Raw genomic sequence first — 26,777 nt, 5'->3', positions numbered from 1 at the left:
TTTATTTTGGTCATTTTAAAAGGAAGACCATTTACCAACAGTAGTTCAAATGAGACATTCAGTATTTGAGGTTAATGTTTTATCCTTTCTTCCATTTTCCACTGAGGTACTGTGCATTATCCATAGTAGTGTGTTGCCTGTTACTACGTTTTGCCATGAACAACTGCTTGGCACATCCAAAGCCAAGGGGTGGGCAGAAGATGGATCAGGATCTAGTAGTAAACTTCTGGGTGATTTGCAGTAGATCAACAGGGTTTTCAATTCTCAGTTGTCTAATAGCAACAAAATTATTTTTTCCATCTAAATTAGGCTGCTGCAATGATGAAATCTAATTAGGAGTGGACTTGTGCGGAAGGACTGTGCTCAGTTCTGGTACTGAACACAAACTGCTATTGTCTTTTGCCCCTGGCTCTGGTTGATAGATCTTAGATTCCCACAAAAAGCGAAGACAATAACATAAGCTTGAAGTTTGCCCACCCTTACCCTAAGCAGTTCAAGTGAGCAGCAGGAACAATACAGAGAAACAGCAATTATTAATCACAGTACAAGGTATTTCCCATCATTAATTTTAATAAAACCAATCATTTGTGATGCTTCAGAGAACTCCAAAAATTACCACTTTCAGCTCCTTCAGTATGGACCAGATTTTTCTAGGAGGGCACCTTCTACAGTCCGCAGAGCCAAGACTTTAGCCAGTACCACTAGCTATTCCAGAAAATGTGGACCATCAGAGCCAGCAGGAACTGGAGTCATAGGAGGGGCACAGCAGCAGGGGGCACACAAGGGCAACTACTTTGGACACAAATGCGTTTATTTCACAGGACATGGCATTGCAGTTGTTAATAAGGAGTGCCATAAGGAGTACAAGGGCTGGAGGACTTTAGGCTCCTTTTACCTACATATATCCAGCTCCTTTCTTCAGGGGAAGAGGAGTGGGAAAGGATGGGAGAAAAGGAGGACAGATTCTCACACATACACATCAATTGGTCGAGTTCTTCCATGGCCCAGCAGGTGAAGATCACAGGAATAAATTTATACACCAAGCTCCACCCCAAGCCAACAGAAGACATTAAATAAATATGTACAGAATCTGCAGTTGGCAGACAGACAGGTAGCAAAGGGCTTAGTCACCCATTTTCACCTTAGACACCTGCAAACGACAAAAAGGAGAAGTCATCAGAAAATGTGTGCTCCATGAATTACACCCCTCTACATGCCCCTACCACCTCCAAGAATAGTACCAATGTTTGCTCTTGGCTTAACGTAGTAATTTGTTTGGAATGAAGCAAACCGCAATCCCCAGATTGGATGTAACACTATGGCAGGAATCATGGTTTGTTGCTTCTGTTGACTAGAAGGGAGGAGGAAAGTGGGTGCCTTCTGTGCACTCACAGTAAGCCTTTAACTATGGTTTACTCTAGTCATGTTATCACATTTGTTTGCACACACTGGCTTTTTAAAAAAAAAGAAAACACTGCAAATGCATCCACTTGCACATGACATACATGGCAGTTCAGGACAGGTGCACAAAGCAACAGAAAAAAGTGCAGGGGCAATAGTTGCAGAAGGGGAAGCTGAAAAGACACATCCATAGTAGGCTTGATGTGACCTGGAGGCTCTCTCTCAATGAAGAGAGCTGAAGTCAATCAAGATTCAGAATCACACATTAAAAACCTGTCTCTTCCTTGCCTTGAAATAAGGATGGCTGGGGATTCCCAGCATTGGGGATAACAGCTTTTTCCTATTGTACCAGTAAATACCGAGAATGGCTGGACTCAACACAACATAGAGGAACTCAATAAGAGTAGATGCAAGTTCCTTTGTGAACAAAGGAGTTTTTGCAACATTCTTTTTTGTTTTGCTAATCCACAGTGAGCAGGCTAGGCCTGACAGCTGGTGTTTCCAAACCTTCCCCCTCTCTATGTTCTTCCTTCTGCCTTTGCTTAGAGAAAAGAGGAGGTTGTAAACCCACATAAATCCACCAGTCATTTGGTGAAGAGCAAGTTTTTAACTTCTACACAGTCATTGGGAATTAGGATATTGGGAATGGGCAAGATTCTCTAGGAGCCCCACCAGGTGTGGCAAGGCAGGAGGGGCTCACCTGCAGGATAGCCACGATAACGCCAAAGAGTCCAATGGCACTGCCAAAGATTTCCACGATGAGGATCTTGACAAAGAGGCTGGCATTCTGGGCATCTGCCAATGCTGCACCACTGCCCACAATGCCCACACAAATACCACAGAAGAGGTTGGACAGGCCCACAGTCAAGCCTGCCCCAAACATGGAGTAACCTATAGGAGGAAAGAGCGTTAGAAATGGGCAGCATCCAGTTATATTTTCAGTTGATCCCTGTAGGCTTGACATATTGGCCTCAGGGACTGACTGTTAAGATGAAGGCCCTATCTTCAACAGAATGCAGACAGGCAGCAGGGAGAAGGCACTGCTTCACTGCCAAGTCAGGACTTATCAGCTGTGGGAGAAGGCAGAAGAAACCTCCTAGCTTCTCTGGCTAAGCCTATCCTTATTACACATATAGTTGTCCTAGGCCTGAAATGACCTAGGGATAGAAATAAGGTAGCTATCTTATTTCTTACAGAAAATTATTTCTAACAGAAACTGTAGCTATCTTATTTTTGTCCCTAGACCATTTCAGGCCTAGGAGAACTATATAAACTGTAACAAGTTTGTTTCCAAACTCTCACATACAAGCCTAGTTTCCTTTCTGTCCTTGTTTAGGGAGAAGAGATGTATATTCTATATATTAACCATTGTTTTCCATATACAAACCTTTAAATTGACAAATACAGTACGCCACAATTTCAGGATTTAGTGAAACTGTGGTGTGCCTCCTTAATGGAGAAAAAATTCCCTCCCCTCCTCCCCCACACCACCTTTTTCTTTGACCAGACTACCATGCTCAGATGTATAAAGTCTAAAAATATTTCTGCCCCAGCCAGGGGAAATGCAGCAAAACCAAGAATGGTGGCAGTAACCCCACCTGAGCAGGAGATTGGCTATATCTTCCTAGGCCACAGGGGGGTATTAGGTGTGCCAATTTGAAAGGCTTCAGGAGAAGATACAACCAAAGACAGTATCTTGGTCCAGCTCGCATCTCACAAAGACTTGCATCCTTGACATGCCATGAGAATAGCATTGCTATTGCAGTCATCCAAGAGAACAGCCACTGCCCGCAAAAGTGTTGAGACGTGTTGGTCTCTTGTGTGATGATAAAAACCAGACACCTGTCACCCCAAGGTGACAGCACAGATATAGCTGGCACATCAGGTACTGCAATATGGAGTAGGGAATAGGGAGCTTTGCAAAGCCGGAAAGGGGGCAGAGGAAAACCCAAGTGTAGAGAATCCATAGATTCCCTGCCTATCAGATACTATTTGGCAGTCTTTTGGGGAAATAGCATTTCCTGCTAGAGTCAATCTTGGGCTGAGACACAGTTCAACTAAGGAAACCTGCAGCTCAGGGGAAGAACAACTCTGTTGCATGCAGAAGTTTCCAGGTTTAATCTTTGGCTCCAGTCTGAAAAAGACTCTTCTGAAACCCTGGGAAGCTGTTGCAAGTCAGTGTCAAGAATACTGACCTAGATGGACTAATGGGCTGACTTAGTATAAGTTTCCCATGTAACTAGGGGCACCTGATGATCTCACAAAGACAAGAGCCATTCTGCCTGCCTATCACCAATCCCTACAAACACTGCCTACCTGCATGATAGTTCCGGGAACCAATATCCTTAGGAGTTCTGCCAGTGAATTGCTGTAAGAAAGGGAAGCATTTTAGGAAATAAAGAGGCACAACCCAAAATAACGTCCCAACAGCAACTTTCTTCCAAAGACATTAGGTGCAGCATTAAGGGAATGCCCAATAGTTAGGAAATACCCAGATTTGAGTTTACAGAAGCCCACATCCTTGTCAGCATTTCAGAAGGGGCAGAATAGAGAGTAGAGATGGTGACAGACTGTGGCCCACCTAGCTTCCTCATCTCTCATCAGCGGCTAACTCTAAGCATCTGCCAGAGACCGATTAACCCTGTTCAGAGCTCTTGGGCACTCAAAAGCCCAGTAGTTGCATTTAATTTCTGCTCTCAAAAGTAGGATTTATCCTAGAGGAAGAGAACTCTTCTTTCTCCCTACGGCAATGTGGCAGTACTGTCCTGTATTTTAAGAGTAATTAGCCAGGTCTTTATCTACCTTATCAGGATTGGGAATTTCTGCTCAACAACTTGACCAGGATTGCTTCCTGCAACTGGGCTTCTACCCAGCATGGCACTTGGCACCCACAGTTGCCTGGATTTGATCAATACCTCTCTCTTTGATCACCTTCTTTGGTCTCCTCTGCTTGGCAATGGCTAGGGTATGCTACCTTCAAATCAGATATAGCAGAGGATGCAGAGAGCTAGTCTGAGCACACAACAGTGTCCCTCCCACACAGGCCAGGTCCCCGTTACCTCAGCCATGTTGGTGATCACAATGGCCATGATGATCCCATAGATGGCCACAGCTTCACAGAAGATGATGCTGCCAGGAGAAAGGGCAGATTAGCATCTGGGACATCTCAAGGGTGACAATTTTGGCAAAGGACCAGGGAAAAAGAGAAGAAGGGATGGACTGGCTTCTAATGATGAATCTACCGCTTGACACCCTGCATGTCTAAAGATACAAAGTTGTGTACCCCAATTCTTAAGGTTCTGTGCTAGATGACAAGGAGATAGATGGCTTCCCTACTGGACTCTGCATCATATTAGATCAGGTGACTAGCCCCAACTATGTTTCGATGGTGTGCGTCTTTATGCTCACTGATGAAAATGCTTTGTCTGCATGCCACACTGACCTTTAAGCAGTCTCATTCCGTTTGGTACCAAGCCAGCCTACTCGTCTCAGGAAGACTATTCCTACCAGATAGCCCAAAGTGCACATATGCTGCCAAAGGGCAGCAGCACCTTGTGATGTTGCGGTTCTGATGAAATATCTCTGCTTTGCTCTAAACCTTATTCCACTTTAGATTGCCCTGTTACTTTCCTTAGCATATTTATTTTATTTTGCATTAGATCAGCCATGTAAATAAACAATGTAAATAAAGTTACTGGTCTGCTAAGGAGTTAAAGCCCTTCCCCCTACCCCTGCAGGTGAGTAAAAAACATTACCTTCTACTAAATGGAATGGAGGTAGAAGGGTGGAGTGAGCCTTCCCTCCACCACCAGCCACTCATTCACCTGCAAAGAATTTCTGGTCATCAGTGGCTACCGGGCGGGTTGTTAACCTTGAGGCTGCATTATCCACTGACTGGGCACAATGACTCTAGAGAAACCATGAATTCTGAACATTTCTGCAAAGGTATGGTATCGAGGGCAGATCCCAAAAGTTTTAGATTATGCTCACACTAAGACCCAGGGATTGTGGTAGTGCAAGAAGAGTCTAGGTTATTTATTAATTTTCTTACATTACTATCCCACCTTTCTTTTACTATGGAACCCAAGGCAGCATATATGAGATTCCCAGGCAGTCACCCATCAGTGCACTGGCCACATCCAGATCTGCTTAGCTTCAGCAAGTGGTGATCTCATGTATGTTCAAACCGTACCCTGGGAGTTGTTGCTTGAAACTTTTAGAATCGTATGTGTGCAATTTTTTTTATCATTTAGGCTGCAAGTGAAGGCTGAGACAGATGGGGAGAGGGGCTTGGGCAGGCTCCAGCTAAGCAGGATCTGGCTGCCGCTCAGCAGGTTGGGTGGGGCTACACTTCGCAGGGCAAAGGCGCAACAATGGCTGGTGGCTCCCTGGCCAGAGTTGAGCCCCAGCAGCTGAAGCACAGCCTGGATTAAGAAAAATTGAGGTGCAGGTTTCTTTTGCTGTGTCCTGCCTGCTTTGCTGCCCAACCGCCCACCTGTCTTTCCCTAGCTGGCTAGGGATGAGGCAGCAGCCTGACATGGAAAAGGCGATCAAGATGGCAGGATGTTTCAGAACACACTGCTCCCCAAAAATGAAAGCTATCTCTTCATTTATTTATTTAAAGCCTGTGTTTGACACTTAGGGCAAAGTGCTTCTGAGCATGGGCAAAACAGATCTTGCCACAATACGATCACGCCCCCTTTCCCACACCCCAGCCATTAAATCAGGGGCAGGGAACCTGTAATGCATTCCACAGGAGGAAATTTTTTAATTTTATTTTTTATTTGTCTTTTGCCCTGTCCATCACCATCTTTTGCCCCACCCACTACTGAGGTTCACCATTCCTGAGCTGGATCAAACTCAGTGCCCAGCTTAACAGTGATTTTTAAGGCGTATAAAGACAATTCAGGGACTTGCACATTCTCACAGCTAAACAAGGCAACTTTATCTGCCCAGCAGAAAACAAGGCTTATCAGTGTTATGCTATCTAGAGCAAGATTATAGGAAGGATGGGCAAGTGAGCTTTCTGACTAGCAGTACCTATACCATATGTCGAGAAAAGGGCTCTTTCTCACCTGACCAGATTTTTGGTTTTGATCCTAGGTGCTTTGACACCACCGCCGATGATGCTGGATCCAGTAATGTAAATGCCCCTGAAAACACATCCACAGAAGTGGTTAGATGAGCTGCATTCATTACATGAGCAAATGCCAGTAGGCAGCAAAGCGGGAAATGGCTTCTTTAAATTGTGCCCTGACAACCTTTATTTTTATTCATTCATGCCCATCCGTAATTTAAGTACATTTATATCCCAACTTCTTCCATTGTGGAAGCCATTGTGGAAGCTAAATGATAAATGATGATTTGCATCAAGAATAAAATAAAGTAATAAAAGTACACACACACATTAAAAACATGAATCAGAGTAAAAATATCCAATCACTGGTGCTGCCCAAATGACTGAGTAAACAAAAATGTCTAGGCCTGGCACCAAAACAATAACAAAGTTGGTGCCACATTCCACAGACTGGGAGCTACTACAGAAAAGCCCTCTGGACTTTTCTTGGAGGTGGCACATAGAGAAAGGCCTCAGATGACGATCTCAGGATCCAAATAAAAATAAAATAAAATAAAATTTTATTTATTAGTCGCCCATCTGTCCGACTTAATGGACACTCTGGGCGACGTACACAATATAAAATACAATATCAACATATTCATAACAATCACAGTATTAATATCATATCATCTAAAAAAAAAAAAACCATCCTACACTGATACAATAAAACCTAACCCACCCCAGAGATCCCATAGGCCTGCCTGAAAAGCCAGGTTTTTAAGGCGCGGCGAAAGGTCATCAGGGAGGGAGCATGCCGAAGGTCAAAGGGAAGCAAGTTCCAGAGGGTGGGGGCCACGATCGAAAAAGCCCTCTCCCTGGTCCGCACCAGCCTAGCTTTTTTCACCGGTGGGACCGAGAGAAGGTCTTGTGAGGCTGATCTCATTTGGCGGCATATTTGGTGATACTGGAGGCGTTCCTTCAGATAAACTGGGCCGGAACCGTATAGGGTTTTAAAGGTTAATACCAACACCTTGAATTGGGCCCGGTATACAACTGGCAGCCAGTGTAACTCAATCAGCACTGGGGTGATATGGTCCCGGCGACGGGTCTGCTTTATTAAGCGTGCTGCCGCATTTTGTACCAGCTGGAGTTTCCGGACCGTCTTCAAGGGTAACCCCACGTAGAGCGCATTACAGTAGTCTAATCGAGAGGAGACCAGGGCATGTATTACTCGTGGGAGCAGAGTCTCGGCATCTACCATGTAGGCACTGACCCAACTCAGACCCGCTTAGCTTCAGTGAGGTGGCTGGATCATGTGCCCCCAGACCATGCCTTGAGACTAGCTGCAATAAGTGGACAGCCAAAGGAGAACTCAGCAGTACTGGGGGAGGGTGATGTCAGTCAGCAGGTCATTGGGGGGGTGGGGGTGGAGAGAGGAGGAAGAAGTACTCACCAGGCTGCGCCTACCACTGACATAGAGATGGCCAGCCCAATGCCCAGGTTGGACCACAGGTATGGTGAAGTCTCTGTCAGGAACCTGTATATAGAAGAATGTATAGAAGAAGTATGGACACTCTATGCTTCTATCCATCACAGCATCTGAAATCATAGCTTCCACAGAGAAGGAGCAGCCCTAGTCAAAACAATCGTCTTCATTTTTGGACAGAACCTAGCAGGTCAGAACCCATCCTCCACAAGTGCTAACTGCTAAAAGAGAACTAATATCTTTTACCCAATGCAGCAGCCAGAAGGTCTTGCTCCTGCAACAGGGTCTTGGAGTTTTGATATCTTTTGATATAGTTGTTATGGTTTGGGCAATAAAAGAGCACTGTAGAAAAGCTGTGCTGAGCCCAAGCAACCTTAGTCTAGTGTAGGCAACAGTACAGGAAGCCCATGAAAGCAGGATGAGCAACAGGCTTGCTTACGATGCTGCTCAATAGAACAGTCTGAGGTCAGCTCTAGAACTAGCAGAAGCAGGATATGGGTCATGGAAAGTCCTCTGGATTCCTCATCCTGTACCATTTTAATTGGTGAATGCACAGAGAAGCATCTGTTTCCAGGCCCAGCAAAAGTTCAGGATCACAGAGAAAAGGGCTTCAGAGGGAAGAGAAAAAAAAATGTTTAAGATGTGCCAACAAAATCTGAAAAGGGCAGGGCCTGCAAACCTAACTAAGCACAGGAACAAGTGGCTTGCAACAGTAGTGGAAGAGGAGAGGCAGCCAGCTGACCTGCAGGCAGAGTGATGCAATTAGCAGAATTGTCTAGTGAAATGGGACACTGCCATAAATACTGTTGTCAACAAATGGGACAAGGGAGGGGACATGTCTGCCTATGGATGCAACCATGCCAAGTTCTGCCTGCCTACCACTCCTTGGAGCAGAGCACTATTGGGCTTTCAGTAAAATACAGAAAAGAAAAAGCATGCAAGCAAATCACTGTTCTACCCGATGCTCTCTTCCTCAAGAGATGTTGAAGAACACCCATGAATCACTGAACCCCCTGGTACTCCCACCCCAGCCTCCAAGAGAAAGTGCCATCTTACCATGCCACATCAAAACGGAAGCCAAGGTCAAATATTGTGTAGCAGATTCCTGGAAAACAAGAGTAACACCCATTGAGTCTGCCCTTTGTCCTTGCCTCCTCAAAAGCCCGTTTATGACAGCACCAACTGGCAGCACTGAAGCCATCATCCCCACACCGTGGAACTAGTGCCAGTCCTCGAGATGTGAAGGCCTGAGTGGAAAATGGGAAAAATTCAGGAGGAAAACAGGTCCCCCCCCTTTCAAGGTTTCAAAAAAAGAAACACTTCTAAAAAAACAAACAGTTGTCTCCCAAATTTTCCCATTCCCCCCCCCCTTCATATCTCCAGCTAGACTTCCCATGGGGAGAATAGAAAGGGGGCGGGCTTTGATGATGATGATGATGAATAAATTAGATTTATATCCCACAAAACAAAAGCAGTAAAAACACTCTAAATCATCATAAAAAACAGACATTAAAATATGTTAAAACAAAACATCTTTAAACATATTAAATGTTTAAACCTTGAGACCAGGTTTGTTGATTGTATGTACTGGAGGTTGGGCCCAAAGGGCAGTTTAGGGATCCTGCTTGTGTACCGCCCACCCCGCTGCACGGCAGACTCCTTGACCGAGGTGCTCAAGGTGGTCTCGGATGTGCGGTTGCTCTCCCCCAACCTGTTGGTTTTGGGGGACTTCAACGTACACGCTGAGGCCACTCTCACGGGGGCCCCTCGGGATTTCCTTGAAACCATGACTTCTTGGGAACTGCACCTGAGTAATACAGGGCCCACCCATGTAGCCGGACATGCTATTGACCTTGTGTTTGTCTCGGGAGGCAAGGGAAGTGTTCTGAAAGTGGGGGCTGTGTCTTCTAACCCCGTGTCATGGTCGGAGCACTACCTGGTGAATATGGATCTCTCAATGCCGCACACCCTCCGCAGGGGACAAGGACCTATTAGGATGGTCCGCCCCAGACGCCTGATGCAACCTAAGGGATTCCTGAATGCGCTGCGTGATTTGGAGCTGACTGAAGGACGCCCGGTCGAAACCCTGGTGGTGGAGTGGAACAGGGAGATCACCAGGGCGATAGACCAGGTGGCCCCGAAACGTCCTCTCCCACTGAATAGAACTCAGACAGCACCCTGGTATACACCACGGTTGTGGGGTCTGAGACAGGAGGTGAGATGACTAGAACGCCGGTGGCGGAAATCCTGCGCCGAAGACGATCGGACACTGGTTAGAGTGGCAATAGCGGCCTACCAGGTGGCAACAAAGGCAGCAAAGAGGCAATTCTTTGCTGCCTCTATTGCGTCAGCAGAGTGCTGTCCCATGAGGTTGTTCCAAGTGGTCCGGAGCCTGGTCGGTCCAGTTGCTCAGGAACCCTTGGAACATTCTAAAGCCTCCTGTGACACATTGGCTAAACACTATGGCGATACAATCGAGCGCCTGAAGAGCACGATTCCGTACGCCGTGGATACAGGCAGTGGGCCAGAGTCGGCCAGTTGCATTCCGGTCTGGTGGGATCGGTTTCAGCCTCTTCCCTCTGAGGAAGTGGACAAGGTGCTCTCTACTGTGAAGCCAACCACTTGTTTGCTTGATCCTTGCCCTTCGTGGTTCATTATGAGCTGCAAAGAGAGACTGGGCGAAGGGATCAAGGCAGTGGTAAATGCATCCTTGGAAGAGGGTGCAATGCCATCAGCCTTCAAGGAGGCTGAGATTAAGCCCATCTTAAAAAAGCCCTCCTTGGATCCCCAAGAGTTGAATAACTTTCGCCCGGTCTCTAATTTGCCATTCTTGGGCAAGGTGATTGAGCGAGTGGTGGCCAGACAGTTACAGACACACTTGGAGGAAACAGATTACTTAGATCCTTTCCAATTGGGCTTCAGGACTGGACATGGAACTGAAACAGCCTTGGTCGCTCTGGTGGATGATATGAGGAGGGCGTTGGATAGGGGAGAACACACTTTCCTCGTCCTCCTGGATCTCTCAGCAGCTTTCGATACCGTTGACCACGGTATCCTTTTAAATCGCCTAGAGGGATTAGGAATAGGGGGCACTGTTTTACGGTGGTTCCGTTCCTATCTCTCAGACAGGCATCAACGGGTGGCATTGGGGGATGAGGTTTCAGACCCTTGGCCCCTCAATTGTGGAGTGCCACAGGGTTCTATCCTCTCCCCCATGCTATTCAACATCTATGTGAAACCGCTGGGAGCCATCATCAGGAGTTTTGTGCTGCTGTGTCACCAATATGCGGATGACACTCAGCTCTATCTCTCATTTAAGTCCTCACCAGAGTTGGCTGTGAATACCTTGTCCAAGTGCCTGGAGTCCGTAAGTGGATGGATGGGAGAGAACAGGCTGAAGCTAAATCCCGACAAGACTGAGGTATTGCTTGTGGGTGACAAGGGAAGGTTGGGAGATTTAGACTTGGTGCTTAATGGGGTAAAATTGCCCTTGAAGGACCAGGTCCGTAGCCTAGGGGTCATTCTTGACTCCCAGCTGTCCATGGAGGCTCAGGTCTCGGCAGTGAGCTGGGCAGCTTGGTATCAATTACATCTGATACAGAGGCTGTGACCCTACCTTCCTGAGCATCTGCTCCCATGAGTAATACATGCTCTGGTCTCCTCTCGCTTAGACTACTGTAATGCGCTCTACGTGGGGTTACCCTTGAAAACGGTCCGGAAACTCCAGCTGGTACAGAATGCAGCGGCACGCTTGATAAAGCATAGCCGTCGCCGGGATCACATTACTCCAGTGTTGGTGGATCTACACTGGTTACCAGTTGCTTACCGGGCCCAATTCAAGGTGTTGGTACTGACCTTTAAAACTCTATACGGTTTCGGCCCAGTTTACCTGAAGGAACGCCTCCAGTATCACCAATTATGCCGCCAGACAAGATCAGCCTCAAAAGGCCTTCTCTCGGTTCCGCCAGTCAAAACAGCTAGGCTGGTACGGACCAGAGAGAGGGCATTTTCAATTGTGGCCCCCACCCTCTGGAATTCGCTCCCTTTTGACCTTCGACATGCCTCCTCCCTGTTGGGTTTTCGCCGAGCCTTAAAGAGCTGGCTATTCAGGCAGGCCTACAGGATTTCTGGGGTGGATTAGTTTTAGGTTGTATTAATTGAAGGGTGGTTTTAGATTAATTGATGAGTGTGATTTATGCTTTGTATATTGTATTTATATTATTGTAAGTCACCCAGAGTGTCCGTTAGTTCGGACAGATAGGCGACTAAGAAATAAAATTTTATTTATTATTATTTATTATTATTAAAACAAAACAGCTTTAACACACATTGAAAAGCAATTCCAACACAGATGCAGATTGGGATAAGGTCTTGTTGAAAGAGGAAGATCTTTAGTAGGTGCTGAAAAGATAACAGAGATGGCACCTGTCCAATATTTAAGCGAAGGGAATTCCAAAAGGTAGGTGACACTGCTCTAAAGGTTCACTTCCTATGTTGTGTGGACTGGCTCTTGATAAGATGGTATCTGCAAGAGGCTCTCACCTACAGAGCATAGTGATCGACTGGGTATATAAGGAGTAAGATGATCTTTCAGGTATCCTGGTCCCAAACTGTATAGGGCTTTGTACACCAAAACCAGCACCTTGAACTCAGCCCAGTAACTAACAGGCAGCCAGTGTAATTCATTCACTGGTGGGGTGTGTGATGTTCCTGTATGTGAATGTAATGTAAATATGGTAAGTGCAGGTTTATTATAGGAAATATGGTAAGTGGAGTGAGTGAGAAGGGGGAGTACATGGGCTGTAGAATGCTGGATGATGATTGGCTGTGTGTTTGAATGGCTGAAGGTATAAATGAGAGGATGACAGTTGAGTCGTGGTGGGGGGTTGGACAGGGTGGTTGTGGACAGGGAGATTAATGTGGAGAGTAAGAGGTGGCTGTTGAGATATTGGATTGGGAGTTCTGAGGCAAATAGTAGGAATTAGGAACATAAGAGAAACATATATGAAACCATATGCTTGTCAATGAAATCTGTAAGTAATCTTGTTATTCTTAGTGTTATCAATAAATGTTTTCTTGGTTTACTTAAAGCCTGATTCCTCAGCTGGGGGGCACAGACCAGGGGGGAGGCAGAGTAACCAAGGCTGAAGAAGAAATAGTATCGAATGGTGGCAGCGGTGAAGGAAGAGATATTGTATCAACATCCAGTACCACAGAGCAACCCAGAGCTGTGAGCTTCATAGGCAAGAGGCATCAGGGGGGTTGAGAATTACCTATACATACAGACACAATGTATCAAAATAACCAGGAAGAGACTAAGGCACAGTCTACAGGTTATATTGGATACACAGATTGTTGGGTAGTGTGGCCTAGCAGGGGGATCTTTTGAGATCTGTGCTAGAGCGGAGAGAGGTAAAAATAAACACGACAATCCTGACTGCTGGTAGCCACGAGTGAGAGCAACACAGGTGGTGCCAGGGAAGGATGTCACAGGGTGACATGTTGACGATACCCTGCCCCAGTGAACAGTCTCGCTGCCGCATTTTGCACCAGCTGCAGCTTCCGGACCAACCTCAAGGGCAGCCCCACATAGAGTACATTACAGTAATCCAGCCTGGAGGTTAACAGTGCATGGATAACAGTGGACAGGCTATCCTGGTCCGGAAACAGCCGCAGCCATCTTACCAGCCGAAGTTGGTAAAAGGCACTCCTAGCCACTGAGGTCACCTAGACCTGTAGAGACAAAAATGGATTCAGGAGCATTCCGCAGAGTACGGACCTGCTCTTTCACAGGGAGTACGACCCCATCCAAAGCAAGCAACTGATCAATTATCTGAACTCAGGAATCAACCCACAGAGCCTCCATCTTGCTAGGATTCAGAGTCAGTTTATGGCCCTCGTCCACCAAGTCCAGGCAATGGTCCAGGGCTTGCACGGCCTCTCCCAATTCAGATGTTACAGAGAAATAGAGCTGGGTATCGTCAGCATACTGCTGACACCTCGCCCCAGATCTCCTGGTAACTGCTCCTAAGCATTGGGGACAAGATGGTAGTCTGCGGTACCCTAAACTAAACTCCATTTCCTGGAGTTGATGTCAACAGACCCCTGACAATACGGAAAAGCTCACTGGACAGCCACGTTAGGATGTTATGGTGGCAGAGAAGTGGGCCTTTTTTGCTGCCCTCACTGCCACACAATAGGCATGGTTATGTTTTACTCGTGCCTGATCAGCCTCATAGCATGTATTTTGTCACTTGCGCTCTAGCCATCATCCAGCCTGTTTCATTGCCCTTAGCTCACTGGTGTACCAAAGTGCAAACCGGGCTCCACAATGCTGGAGAGATTACTCAGGGGCAACCATGTCAAAAGCCCAATGTGCCTCACTAGTTCAAAGTGTGACAAGGGCTTCAACAGGGTCACCTGCTCTATCTACTGGGAACTCCCCCAGGGCATTCAGGAATCTTGTGGATTCAAGTAGTATCCGGGGGTGGACCATCTTAATCTGTCCACCACCATTGCAAGGAAGAGCTGTAAGTCTAAACTTCAGCAGGAAGTGGTCTGACCATGGCAATGGAGTGACATCCACCCCCAGCCCCATCTCCAGACTACCCCTTCCGCCATCTGGAGCAAAAACCAAGTCGAGGGTGTGCCCTGCCCTATGCGTTGGGCCGGTGACAACTTGAGACAGTCCCATGGTTGTCATGGAGGCCATGAAGTCCCGAGCTGGAACACTAGAGGCAGCCTCAGCATGGGCATTGAAATCACCCAAGACTATCCTTCTGGGCTCCTCCAACACCACAGCCGAGACGGCCTCTGCCAGCTCGGTCAGAGAAGCTGCCGGGCAGCAGGGTGGATGATACACCAGCAGCAACCCTAGTTTAATGTCTCCTTGGCCCGACATCAGGTGCAGGCCAGAGATGGAAGCTCTGTAGACTACAGCAACTCCCTCCACGCATCCCTGCAGCCTATGCTGGTGTTGCACCAAGTATCCAGGTGGGCAAAGCTGGGTCAGATCAACTCCTCCCAGTAAACCCACCCAGGTCTCTGTAATGCACACCAAATTGGCACTTTCATCCATGATCAGATCATGGATGAGTGTGTTCTTATTGTGTATTGATCTGGCATTAAACAACAGCACACACAGACCAGTGGGCACAGCAGATCAGCAATGAGGAATTCGTCCATGGGAGGAGTGGGAGTAAGGAACAAGGTGTAGATAGCCTTGCCTTTGTCTTCTATGGTAGCTCACCACCTGCTCGTGGCTATACCTCCCTCTACCCATGATCACTGAAATTGGGATGGCATCACCCATGTTCCTCCTTACCAGGACTCCTCTTAAACACCTGAAACACACACAATAAGAGCCCACCAACAAAACGTACCTGAACCAGTTATCCCAGTAGGACTGTGAGAGAATTGGGAACAGTCAGACCCACTCAATATCTTTCACACAGGGCACATCTACTCCCCCCCATCTCACACCCACGGAGGGCTAGCCTTCTGCCAGTTGCAGACATTCACTCTGAAGGCATCTGGTGACTTTCTCCTATCATTCAGTTCACTGCACAGGCTCCCACCCTGTGCAGGAACTACACATGCACCATAAACCCTCCCCACTACCAATATCCTCTAGATTGGTTAAAAAAAAAAGGAGGTAGCACCCTCACCCTCGACTCCCCAAAGGACAATCCCCTTTGATGTTGTCCCTTTGGTGATGACTCCACCAGCGGCAGACCCACCACCCAAGGGCAGCTGGGCTTTTGTGCTTCCTGACCCAGCTAGGAGCTGATGCAAGTCAATCTTGCAGCCTTTCTCTGGAGTCAGGGTCCGGCAGAGGGTCCCAGTCCTTGCATCACTTACATGGGATCTCAGCTGTCTCAAAAGACAACAACCCAGAGGAGTGAGCAAGCAACCGCCCAAATGCTCAGGTACTCACTCCCAGGGCAGGTCTTCTCCAGTCCCCCAGTGCTGCAGCTGGTCATATATCTTACACTATATTCATATATCTTATGCCACAAAGGTCCGTGATGCCAAATCTCTTACATGGTGAAACTATCACTGATCCCTTTGTGCTGTGCTCTGATTAAGAGGATCTAAAAAGGCATTGAACACAAGAAAGAAGGGACTGTGCTAAAGAGGATTCTTATCCTGAAGGTTTCCTACCATAAATCAGCAAAGTTCTAACAACAACAACCCTCAGTACTCATAGGAAGCCCTGGCCCTCTCTGTGCCGGGGCAGCCAATGTGGGCACCTTCAAGATGCTGTTGGACTCCAATTTCCATCATCCCCAGCCAGTAGGGCAACAACATCTGCAGGAACCATATTGGCATCCCTGCTCTGTTTCTTCTAAGTGCTGCAGCACCGACCCACATAGGAATACAACACCTTGGATCTGAAACCATCACTTTCAACTTCTGTCATCCCCATGCAGAAACCAGGCTCTACTAAAGGAGAGACAATAGCTACCAAATGTATGGATGGGATATACTGTGTAGCTGTAATGAAAGCTTCCTAATCTCACAATTGGCAGTTATAGAAGAACTCAGAAAAGAGATACAGCCACCCCGCACCATTCATTCATTCATTTATATCCCACCCTTTCTCCCAGTAGTCCATTATTATGAATAGACTGTTGGAGTCCAGGGCTAAACCTAGACCAACAGCAGCTCCTGATACATCACCATCGTCTTCAAGTGATTTAGATTTTTATCTTGATCAGAACTTAAAAAGTCAATTTATTAGAAAAGAATAAGGTTGATTGAGGCAAAATTATATATATTAAGATAGATATAGTTTATTATGACCATATGGTCAGCAAATATATATATTAATACTATGGTGAACTCCTATAATAGAATCACAGCTTTGATGGAGGGACAGTGTGTGCCTTATCAATAAATTCAAAATTACATCTTGTTTGAATATGCAGAAAGAAAATGCAATATTCAGGGAGACAATGGTGTTTGAAAAACTGAGTGTGAGCTCAGGTAAGAAAAAAACACCCTTGTATCACCTACAATTAGTGCACATGGTCAAAATCTTTAATGATAAACTGGAAAAGAAACGTACAAACAAACATCCTGCTGAAGTGCAGTAACTTTTATTTACAAAAGGTCTGATGCTTTTGTAATGCTTGAATTTAAGGGAAAACTACTTCAAAATAGCAATCCAGTGGCATCCTATGCTGTGGAAGTCTGTAAACCAGATAATGGAAAGCTATTGGCATCAGAAAACAGGAGATTGTGTAAGAACTAGAGAATTTTGAGAAATGTTAATGAAATTGAAGATTGAAATGTTAAATATGTAGTTGTGATTTGATCCTCTATGTCTTTTGAATTATGTAAAACAAGAGCATGTGAAAGATGATATGAACTGATTTCAAATGTATCAGTTGCTGCAAGATTGATTTACGCTAGCTATTGGGAAACTCAATCAATACCATTAGAGAACGAATACTAATGGTCTGGGAACCATATTATCTAGGCAAAATGTCTGTTGTCAAGAGAAATAATGTAATTTCTAACAGAAATATGGAACATAGTGCTCTAATACATACATGAATAAATTTGCTATACAAGGTAAGAGTTCTTGGTTACATTTGATTTAAATAATGATCTGTGTCTAGCAATGGAAACCCGTTTCTTCATTTTTCTATATGTATGTATCGGCAGAATAGCTGCCTGTAGGCAAGGGGGGCTTGTATTCCCCCCTGCCTTAGTTCTCTTTAGAGTTTAGCATTCAGCGTCTAAGCATGTAGGGAGATGTGTCAAGGACGGCCAATGTGAGATCAGAGCCACCTGGGGTCTAATCTGGGTTGCTAAAAATGATGCTCTGACAAGAGTATGCTGGGAAGATGCCTTGTTAACTAGATAGTGTAGGCCTTGGTGCAGTTAACTCCCTGCCAGGCAATCAGGGGCATACAGCTTATCAGCTATTGTTATGCTGTATGATCCTGGGAAAGAGCCCAATCACTGGATGGCTAAGTGGTGATTTAATCCTTTGTAGTAATTAGTAGCATGATGTAGCCTTTTCTAGTAATTAATGCTTATTTGAAGTTGCCTTGTTAATCCAAAGATTAATAGAATAGATGCAATGATTTAATGCTTCATAATAATCAATGCTTATGTAACCTCATTACTGTATTGTAAACATGTATCCTATAAATGGTTTCTCTGGTGCCCAGTTCGGAGTTCAGAACTGGTCACGCTCTGTGCAAGACGTGCTGTCTGTTCCACGCTGGGTGCGCCTGAGGGCTGAAAGTCACCCAATAAACTTTCTCCTTTTAAGTAAACCTGCGGCTGAGTCTGCCTTATCCATCTCTCTGGTACCTCGGAAACCTGAATGCCCATTGGCCAGGGCATACAATGTAGCAATGAAAGTATTTTTTACTGTAATATTTGTTGGAAAATGTCTTTGTATAATAACAAAATGACCACATCCACTGAGCTTACTGGAAGGGAAGGGCCTCTTTGCATTAGACCTAATGGGCATTAGTATGAAAATGTTTCTTATCTCTCTTGAGACTGTCACCAGTTCAAAAAAGAAAAGTTAACTATTCAGTGTTTGTATAATCAGATTACTGTACTCAAATCAGTATTCAAGTTGCATCTTTCTTAACTAGCCAGTTGTTCAACATCAGCTACACACACATATAAAACACCCTCAGTCATATAGGGAACGTGCACACTCTTTCTGAAAGAGATGATGCAGCATATATGAGAGGGATCCATACAGCAGCTTTCATTCTTAGATCAGCAAGGGATCAACTCTGTATTTTCATACCCACAAAGATCCTGGCTCTAGGCACCTTTGTAACCAAACTGTTTCTTTATTTCTATAAAAGTATTAATATACTGTCCTCTTACAAAATATCAGGGTGGTATACAACAGCATAAAACACTTAAAAGCAATACAAAACTATTATGAAAATGACTGGGTACTCAAGAGACATTTTAAACAACTGCCTGTTGGCATAAAAATGCCTTCAAGAGACGCCTAGAAGTCAAAAGCGAGGATGCTGGCAGGATCTCCACTTTTAAATGGCTGGATAAAGAACATGGTTGGGGGAAGAACACCAGATGCGAAGTAGTTAGCAGCATCATACATTACACATAGGTAGGGAAATCACATGCACAGCCTCAGACTGGGAAGCAGAGTGGAAGAACAGGATGGGAGCAGTGCACAAGATGAGTCAGTGACATGATTATGGGAACTATATTTTGGGATATATGAATAGAATATGACAAGAGAGTCACAGGATACAAGCTTCCCCTTCCATTCACTGCCAGATCCCAGGCGGAACTATTCTACTGTGATTCTGACAATTTGAGAAAAGACAAAGAAAGACACAGAGGTGGGAATGAGCTTAGAAAGAAAGAGCAAGGGTGAAGAAACAGTGTTGCGGGCAGGATAGAACACAAATGAGCCATAGAAATGGGGAAGAATGGATACATTGGCTCCTGTGGAGATTAACTAAAGAGAAAATGCAAACAGGTGACACCTTGACTTAAAAAAAAGTGTTAACATTAGGAAAGGCTAGACAACAAAGCAGTTCAAGGGAGGGTGTGAATATCAGCAGATATTGTAGATATAACACACCCACCAAAAAACAAGTGTGGTGGAAATAACTCCATATGGGGAAGGAAACTGGAGACTGTATTCAATGGCTCAGAACTTATTAGGGTCATATTCACGTCCCCGTGAGCACAAGCTTCTGTTCACAGGTGGGCAGCCTGTTCCGAGCGACAGCTTCAAGCCCCAGGCACTGCCAGCTCCAGCAGGCTCTGATCTCAGAAAAAACTGGCACCAGGAGCTGACAGCCTGCTTCCTTTCTCTGAACATGCAAGCTTTGAAAGCAAACCTGGAGACTGAGATAATGGGCTCATATACCCCACACCCAAGTGCTATGCTCTTCTTGACATTTAGATAAGAGCTAGGAGCAAAACAATATTTAAATTGGTGTTCTCTGCAGGAGTTCATTCCCTGTGTCCAAAGGGCCTACATTTGTTTCTGTCAGCAAGTTAAGACACTCTCACTTCCTGCTCCATGAGGACAAAGTGTGTGTGCTCTTTTGGGGGCAGTTACTGCCCAAAGGAAAGTGTTTTACTAGAGAAGGGAGGCATGTGACATGGCAATCCTTCCTCACTAAGCTGTGCCACCAACATTGAGAGGCAGTATAAGACATAACCTGATGCCATTTTGAGAGAGGTACTTTCTGCTTCTATGTCCAACAACAGATTAAAGGCTTTCCCCATCAGACACCAGAATAAAATTTCTAATCACCACTGGTACATATATATAACACACACAAACACACAGCCCAAAAGAGTTGGGACTATCAAACCAGAAATGACCGTGATACAAAGAAGTTGCTGGGTTTGCACATGAGACGTTCAAGTTCCTCCTCAACCATACAGCTGATACAGTAAAGTACCCAGAAGCAAATCATTTTCTTACAGCTTAACCTTTATAATGAAACTAATGTATAATATAAATATGCCACAGTTCCCAATGGACTGATAACAGCCACAGTAAAAAGAGCAACATAAAATTATTTTCAAAGGCCAGTGATTTATTATTTTGTGGAAACTTTTTCCATGTCATAAGTTTTTTAGTAATAATGAATGGATACCAACTGCAAATACAGTATTAGGCAGGCTTGGCAGTTGTTTGCTTTGTTTACAAAATACAAGTAAAATCAGCATGCTAAATTAGATCATTCTTGAGGGCATCAGAAAAAGTTTTTGATGCAAACTGAAATTCTTTCAATGAAAATTAGCCTAATTTGCATAAGAAAGTTTTCCCATTCAAGAATTTCTGGAAAACCCACACCACTGGTTACAATGTATTGATAAGCATGGCTAAGTTCTCCAGAAAGAGACACAGCTACACAATATTGTTGATTAAGGGTGTTCCTGACAATCTCCAAAATCTTCTTATCAAAAAGTAATGCAGTCTCCAAGAGTACTTCTAGACACCCAGCTTGGTCTGATGGGATGAGTGCCACTCCCATCTACCACAGGTAGGACCGCCCCATCTACAGTCTTTGGATAACCTACTGGAACTCTCTCCACCTTGCCTGAATTCAGATTTAGCTTATTTAACCTCATCCGCTCCACCACAACCTATAAATACTAGTTCAAAACTGAGATGGTAGTGTCTGGTTGTTTGGTTAACAACATTTACAGCTGGGTGTCATGTCAATGATATCCATACCCCATCACTTGTGACATCAGCTGATGGGTGTGGTTCCATTCTGCCTTGGTTGCCGAGCCTGTTCTCAGCAGGGAACAGGTGTGTGCAGCCCAAGCTAGCAGCTCTTGTGTGTTTTTTGCAGGGATCTGCTGCAAGAGAAAATTCTCCCTCACACAGACAATGTTTGCAGAAAGGAGGGTTCTTTCTCTCCCTCCCTCATCAACTGATTCGGATTGGGGAAAGAAGCACTTAACCAGTCCTATGCTCTGCATTTGCCAAAGTGCTGAGCACAGGGCTGGCAACATCCCTTGTGTTGCAGTTTCCAAGTGCTGGACAGCCGTTGACTGCTTGGGAACCCCAAACAAGGGATTTTGAAAGGTGGGTGGGACTTGTCAATCATGTGATATTATAAAGACAAGTGAGTTATCCCATCCACCTGTCAGAGCCCAAAAGATAAAATAATCAAGGTCATGTGTTCCAATTATCACATTGTGGGGCATCTGTTGCATTCACAAATGAAATAAAATGTATCATTCTTCAATGAAATAGTCTCTGTTTCTTTGACCCTGAGAAGCTTTCAGCTTATAAGTAAGTTTTTCAGCTAGTGCTAAAAACCAAACTTGATCACACCAATATTCTAAATTGGCTCCTTTCATATCCTTCCAAAACATGGCTATGGTCAGTTATGTGGCCGTCAGCAGATGTCTTAAGAGTTCCTTGCTACATACATACCTCTTTGTTCTCCCCCTATCCAGGGGCCTCCCAATGATCTTCTGAATTTCATCAAAGACAGTCACCCAGAAGTGGGAGACCTCTGCACAGGCCCTCCACATATGAAAATATGTACTTCTGATCTGATACCTCCACCAATACAAAGAGGAGGCAGCAGTGGAAACTCTGGAAAGGTGAACCAGTGTAATATACCAACAAAATACTAGTTTTAACATGTTCTTTTATTTTGGGTGGCAGGCATATGCAGCAAGGGTCTGCTCCATAATTTAATCCACTCCACATCATCTATTTCTGTCCCGAGATCAGCCTCCCAGATTCATTTTAAGCGGTCTAGATTTCCCAAATCCTTTCCCAATAGCAGCGAGCATAAGGGGCAGTGGATTATATTCAGCAGAAAGAGCTTCCCCCTACTCTTTGAAGATCTAGAAAGGAGCCACACGGGGAGCCTTGACAGCCCTTTGCAATCCTTCCCTCTTCCCCTTTGCATCTCCAACAATGGGGGTACAGAGGAGAAGGGGGCAAAGATTGCAAAGCCCTTGCCCATGCTCCCCCTTTCAACCTCCAATGTTGGAATTTTGACAGGTGGACATGGCAACCCACCTGTCAGTTGTGTGATATCGTAGTGGTTATGTGATTGACAGGTGGGTCGCACTACCCCATCCATTAAAGCTGCCCCACAGGGTGGGGCCAAATAAACATGTGGTGCTCCGGAACCTAAAAGGTTTCCCATCCCTGCAGTAGAGAATGCACTGAGTATACTGGAGAGTCTTTCTGTACTTTCACAAGGTAAGAAAATCCCATGGCACACCACAGGGACCTAACAGGAAGTGGATAGAAGATCCCAATCCAGAGGTCTGTTCTTGACTTTACAGATACAGTCTGCTGATCTTGACACAACCTCCAACAGGGCCAGCTCCACTTATTTGGCTCTTGTGTGAGGGGCCACAATCAATGTTTCTTGCCCAAGCCTTCCATTCACTTTCCTCCTCCTTGCTTTATATAATAAGCATATATTCCGTAGCAAGGACAGAAGATGCAATTGCAAAGGAAGGTCACCAACTACCACTTTCAGCCCCCATGTCTGTTTCAGAATGTGTTCTTTCAGGATACCTGTATCTTTAAGTGCTGCATAAAGTGTAGCATTTTGCCAGTTTTGCTCTTCTCCAATGCTGTAGCAATGTGTGAAGCTACGCCTGGTGAAATTCTGTTTTCTGTGAAACTCCTAAAGCTCAAAATTTGGGCCAGGCAACACTAAGAACACCTCAGACTTTGGAAACATTCCTCTTTCCTACTTCTGTAGGTCCAAGGCCAACTGGTTCACAGTTGTCCAACTGTGGCATAAAAAATCCAAAGGGGTAGAACACTGATTGAATCTTCATTTACCACACTACTTCCTCACTATTGTAGGCTACCCCTATGTTTAAATGCACCATTTAATCATTCAAGTGGTGCTCTGCTCTGCTTCTTCTCAAGTAAGTTTACTCAGAGAACAGAGACAGTGCAATGAAGTACAGTACTGCAACAGGAAGGAGACCTTTCCTATTCCTTTCCTTCTATTTCCCCACCACCACTCTCTGATTGTAAGTTAGCTGTACTTTGGGATGGGGTGATGGATTCCTACCTCTGCAACCCACCTGTAGGTCAAATAGGTGCTCATATTATTGGACAAAGGACAGCTATCTTATGACTTGTGGCACATTCTTTCCTGACCTCGATCCCCATTAGCCAGTTTGGCAAACCCTAACTCAGACACATGAATGTCCCTCAGCAATAATAGGATCGTGCTTGGTTCAGGGTCCATGGAATCCAAGACAGGCTGATAACTCAGAGACTCACCATAAGACAGCTATTCTCAAATCTGACTGAAAAGAAAAGAAGTTAACTTCCTCCCTGGCATAGCTGTGGCCATCATGGCCAGAAAAGGGGAAACTTTGTTCTTCCCATCCACTCTGAGGGGAAAGAGGAACCAAGAGCCACTCATGCCAGCTGGAAAGTAGCATAAAAAGAAAAGGAAGGGGGGGAAACCCTGGCTACATATAGATGAAGGTGGGGACGGAAATAGAGCACCATTGAGTTGAGAAGTACACCTGAGCAGCCTTGCTAGTCCCAACAGGAGCCAGTAAGAAACTCTGCTTCCAAGCATCTCCTACGCCCAGCTTGAAAAATGACCTTAAAGGAAGAAAGTTTGAGTTGGAAGGTCAGAGCTAAGTTTGCTGTTTATCATTTCCTAATCCTGACTGGTGAAGTCTGAACCACATACACCGGGCTAATCCAGTTGAGGCCACCAATGGATCCCAAGTAGCTGGCACAGGACTCTTGCTTGGACAGTTGTTCCAGAGCATGTTGACAAAACAAACTTCAGGAAGGAAACAGAGTCCACCAGGCACCCTCTGCATGCAGTAAGTGGAGAATAAAGAGATGCAGTATGCCTCCACAGGCTCACCAAGAAGGCCCATGTACCACCTGAACAAGTGCAGAGCCTGCCAAAAAAGCCTGCAGAAAATGCAAAAATCTCTCCAGCAAGAAATGGAGTATCTGGGCTGCCATTGACCCAATTCTTCTTCGTATGTCGAACCTCTTACCAATGGTAGGATAGTTACCAATAAAACTGGTAGGGAGGGCAAAGCAGGCATGTAAGCTACTGGCAAAGTGACTCACTGAATACTGGTAACTCATTAAGCAACCGGCAAAGGATAGATTTTTAACTCTTGGGGTTCTATTCAGATGGCAGCTTCCCCTCACAGCTAGTCTTGCCACCCCACACTAAAACAGAAGTGAGTGACAAGTTATACAAGAAAGATATACCAAGGGTGGATTTGCATAATAGTCTTTCTTTAGGACTGTGTTATCTGTGCTGATCCTACTGGTCCCAGTTTGTCATTAAGTCTAGCAGGATCAGCACAAGGAAAAATCATTGAATGATTATGTGTGACACTAAAAAACTTCATCCTGAAAGTTCTGGGCAGTATTCAATTAAATCCTTGCGCCAGCAGAATGACTTCAACTAGTGCAACGTGATTTCCTCCCCCCCCCCTTGCACACCATCCCCAAATCTGCTCCAGGAGGGTTGGAAGAACCCCCAGAACAGGGGGTGCAGGGGGAGGAAAGAGGGAGAATGTTCCATTGTGCAAGTAGAAATCCTTTTGCTGACAGAACGTTTGACTTAGCGGTATGCTGCATACAACCCATCCTGTCCAGTCACCAATATGTCATCTCTGAGAGTTTATGAAAGCAAATTCTTTCTTAAAAGTTCTTTAAATGAACTGAGTCAGAACACCATGCAAGAGAGCCCTGTGGCACCTAAAAGCTGTACGCTGTAGCATATGACTCTAGACTTCAAAAGTGAACACTGGATGCTGCCTTATATCAAATCAGACCATTTGTCTACCTAGCCTTTATTCTGACTGGCAGAAACTTACCACAGTCTATGCTAGTCTTTAAACTGCCATAGGGCTTGGGGGGGGACATTGTTCTATCAGATGGAACACTTCTCTATGTATGAATAAGGATTGCTTGCTATAGTGATGAGCTAGACACACTGAGTAAAAGGTTTTGAAATTCTTTTTTTGGGGGGGGGGTCAAACACACCTCAAAGCAGTTCAAAGAAAACTCTTCAGAAGTCTGACACTGACCCCCCCCAATATTATAGGTCACTGGAACTTTGTTGCTGAACTAATTGATTAATTGAAAACCTTCCTTGGGCAGAGATAGTGCCTACATGTTTTATGTGAGAACCTAAAACAATCTTGAAGGAACTTGTGACAAAAATGAGCACAAATAACCAAGGACAAAACACAGGCTCCAGATCCTTCCAGATCTATCTCAACAAATATGTTAAATACCCATTTACCTTGTCTATGAGTTAATATTTGCACTGCTAATCACTTCATGAAAGCACAATTGATTTGATATCAAAGGTAACCAAAAGAGAGCAGCTGCACACACTGCCATAAACCTTCTGGTCCCATGACTACTCTTCTCTAGCAATAAGAAGCAAGCAAAGGAACTGAAAGTGCACTTTTAGGAAGTTCCTCCAAATACATTTCTTTTGATTTACTTACAGACAGGAAAATGTTATTGGCGTCCACAGAATAAAAATCCACAACAAGCACTAAAGAGCCATTAAGAAAGCCTCTTTCTCCTCTCTTTCATACACGCTTTTTCTGCTGCTCCCACATAAGAGGAAGCAAGCTCCTAGCACCACCAAACCAGATAAGGCGGGAGTCGTAGTCGCCTCTCAAATTACTCTTATTTTTGCGCTTTTGATCCATGATGCAGAGAACAATCCCAGGTGGGGCTGCAATGGAAAACACACAGAAGCCACTACTAAAATCCTTCCTATAAGAAGGTCAAAAGCAAGGAGATCCAAGTATCATCTGGACCAAGCCTGAAAACAAATATCTCCGCCCGGGCAGGAGAATACGATTTTCTCCTATCGAGGGATCTTACCCATCCCCGAGAACAGCCTGACAGGGCGACTAGGATAGGGCAAGACAGCGTACCTCAGAGCAATCAGTAGCCATCCAAATGCCCTCTCTCCCACGATAAGCCATTTCCCAACAACCGTTTTATTTACTTGCGCGCACACACACACACACTGCCACCGCTAAAGGGTAAGGGGAACACGAAGAACTACGCAAAATGGAGTTGTTATTAGCAGTAGCATTCAGATCACCCTGTTCAATTACTAACCGATGCCGGTGATGGCGGCGGCCGCGGTCAACCCCAGCCCGGAATACAGCAGCGCAAGCCCGGACATGGCGGTGGCGAGTCCTCAACATGAACTGAACCCGACCGGGAATCACCTGACCCACTGAATGACTTGACCTCCCCTTTGCGTCACGTGATCAGACCCAACTCTATCAGGCGGCTGTCATCCAGTCGGATGATTGGTTAGCTCGATG

At 45.3% G+C, this 26,777-nt stretch overlaps 1 protein-coding gene across 1 annotated transcript; it reads right to left on the bottom strand.

Moving 5' to 3' along the window:
• Window positions 1-550: 550 nt before the first annotated feature.
• Window positions 551-26,712, bottom strand: ATP6V0B (ATPase H+ transporting V0 subunit b). Its single transcript, XM_061632704.1, has 8 exons — window positions 26,566-26,712; window positions 9,003-9,051; window positions 7,914-7,997; window positions 6,477-6,554; window positions 4,461-4,530; window positions 3,718-3,769; window positions 2,102-2,292; window positions 551-1,150 (listed from the first exon to the last, which is right to left on the bottom strand). Exons 1-8 carry the CDS (start codon window positions 26,630-26,632, stop codon window positions 1,124-1,126), a joined length of 618 nt encoding a protein of 205 aa, XP_061488688.1. The 5' UTR covers window positions 26,633-26,712; the 3' UTR covers window positions 551-1,123.
• Window positions 26,713-26,777: the final 65 nt, after the last annotated feature.

Source organism: Rhineura floridana, chromosome 6, assembly GCF_030035675.1.
Source record: "Rhineura floridana isolate rRhiFlo1 chromosome 6, rRhiFlo1.hap2, whole genome shotgun sequence".
Lineage (NCBI taxonomy): Eukaryota > Metazoa > Chordata > Lepidosauria > Squamata > Rhineuridae > Rhineura > Rhineura floridana.
This window is presented reverse-complemented; position numbering and strand designations above follow the sequence as displayed.

What these genes read in the sequence shown, in the direction of transcription:
- ATP6V0B (XM_061632704.1), bottom strand. Translation starts at nt 26,632, where the DNA reads ATGTCCGGGCTTGCGCTGCTGTATTCCGGGCTGGGGTTGACCGCGGCC. An exon ending in AAAACCAAAAATCTGGTCAG is followed by an intron (nt 4,531 to 6,476) that starts GTGAGAAAGAGC and finishes TTCTCCTGGCAG; the next exon opens with CATCATCTTCTGTGAAGCTG. An exon ending in TGATCACCAACATGGCTGAG is followed by an intron (nt 3,770 to 4,460) that starts GTAACGGGGACC and finishes CCTTTCTTACAG; the next exon opens with CAATTCACTGGCAGAACTCC.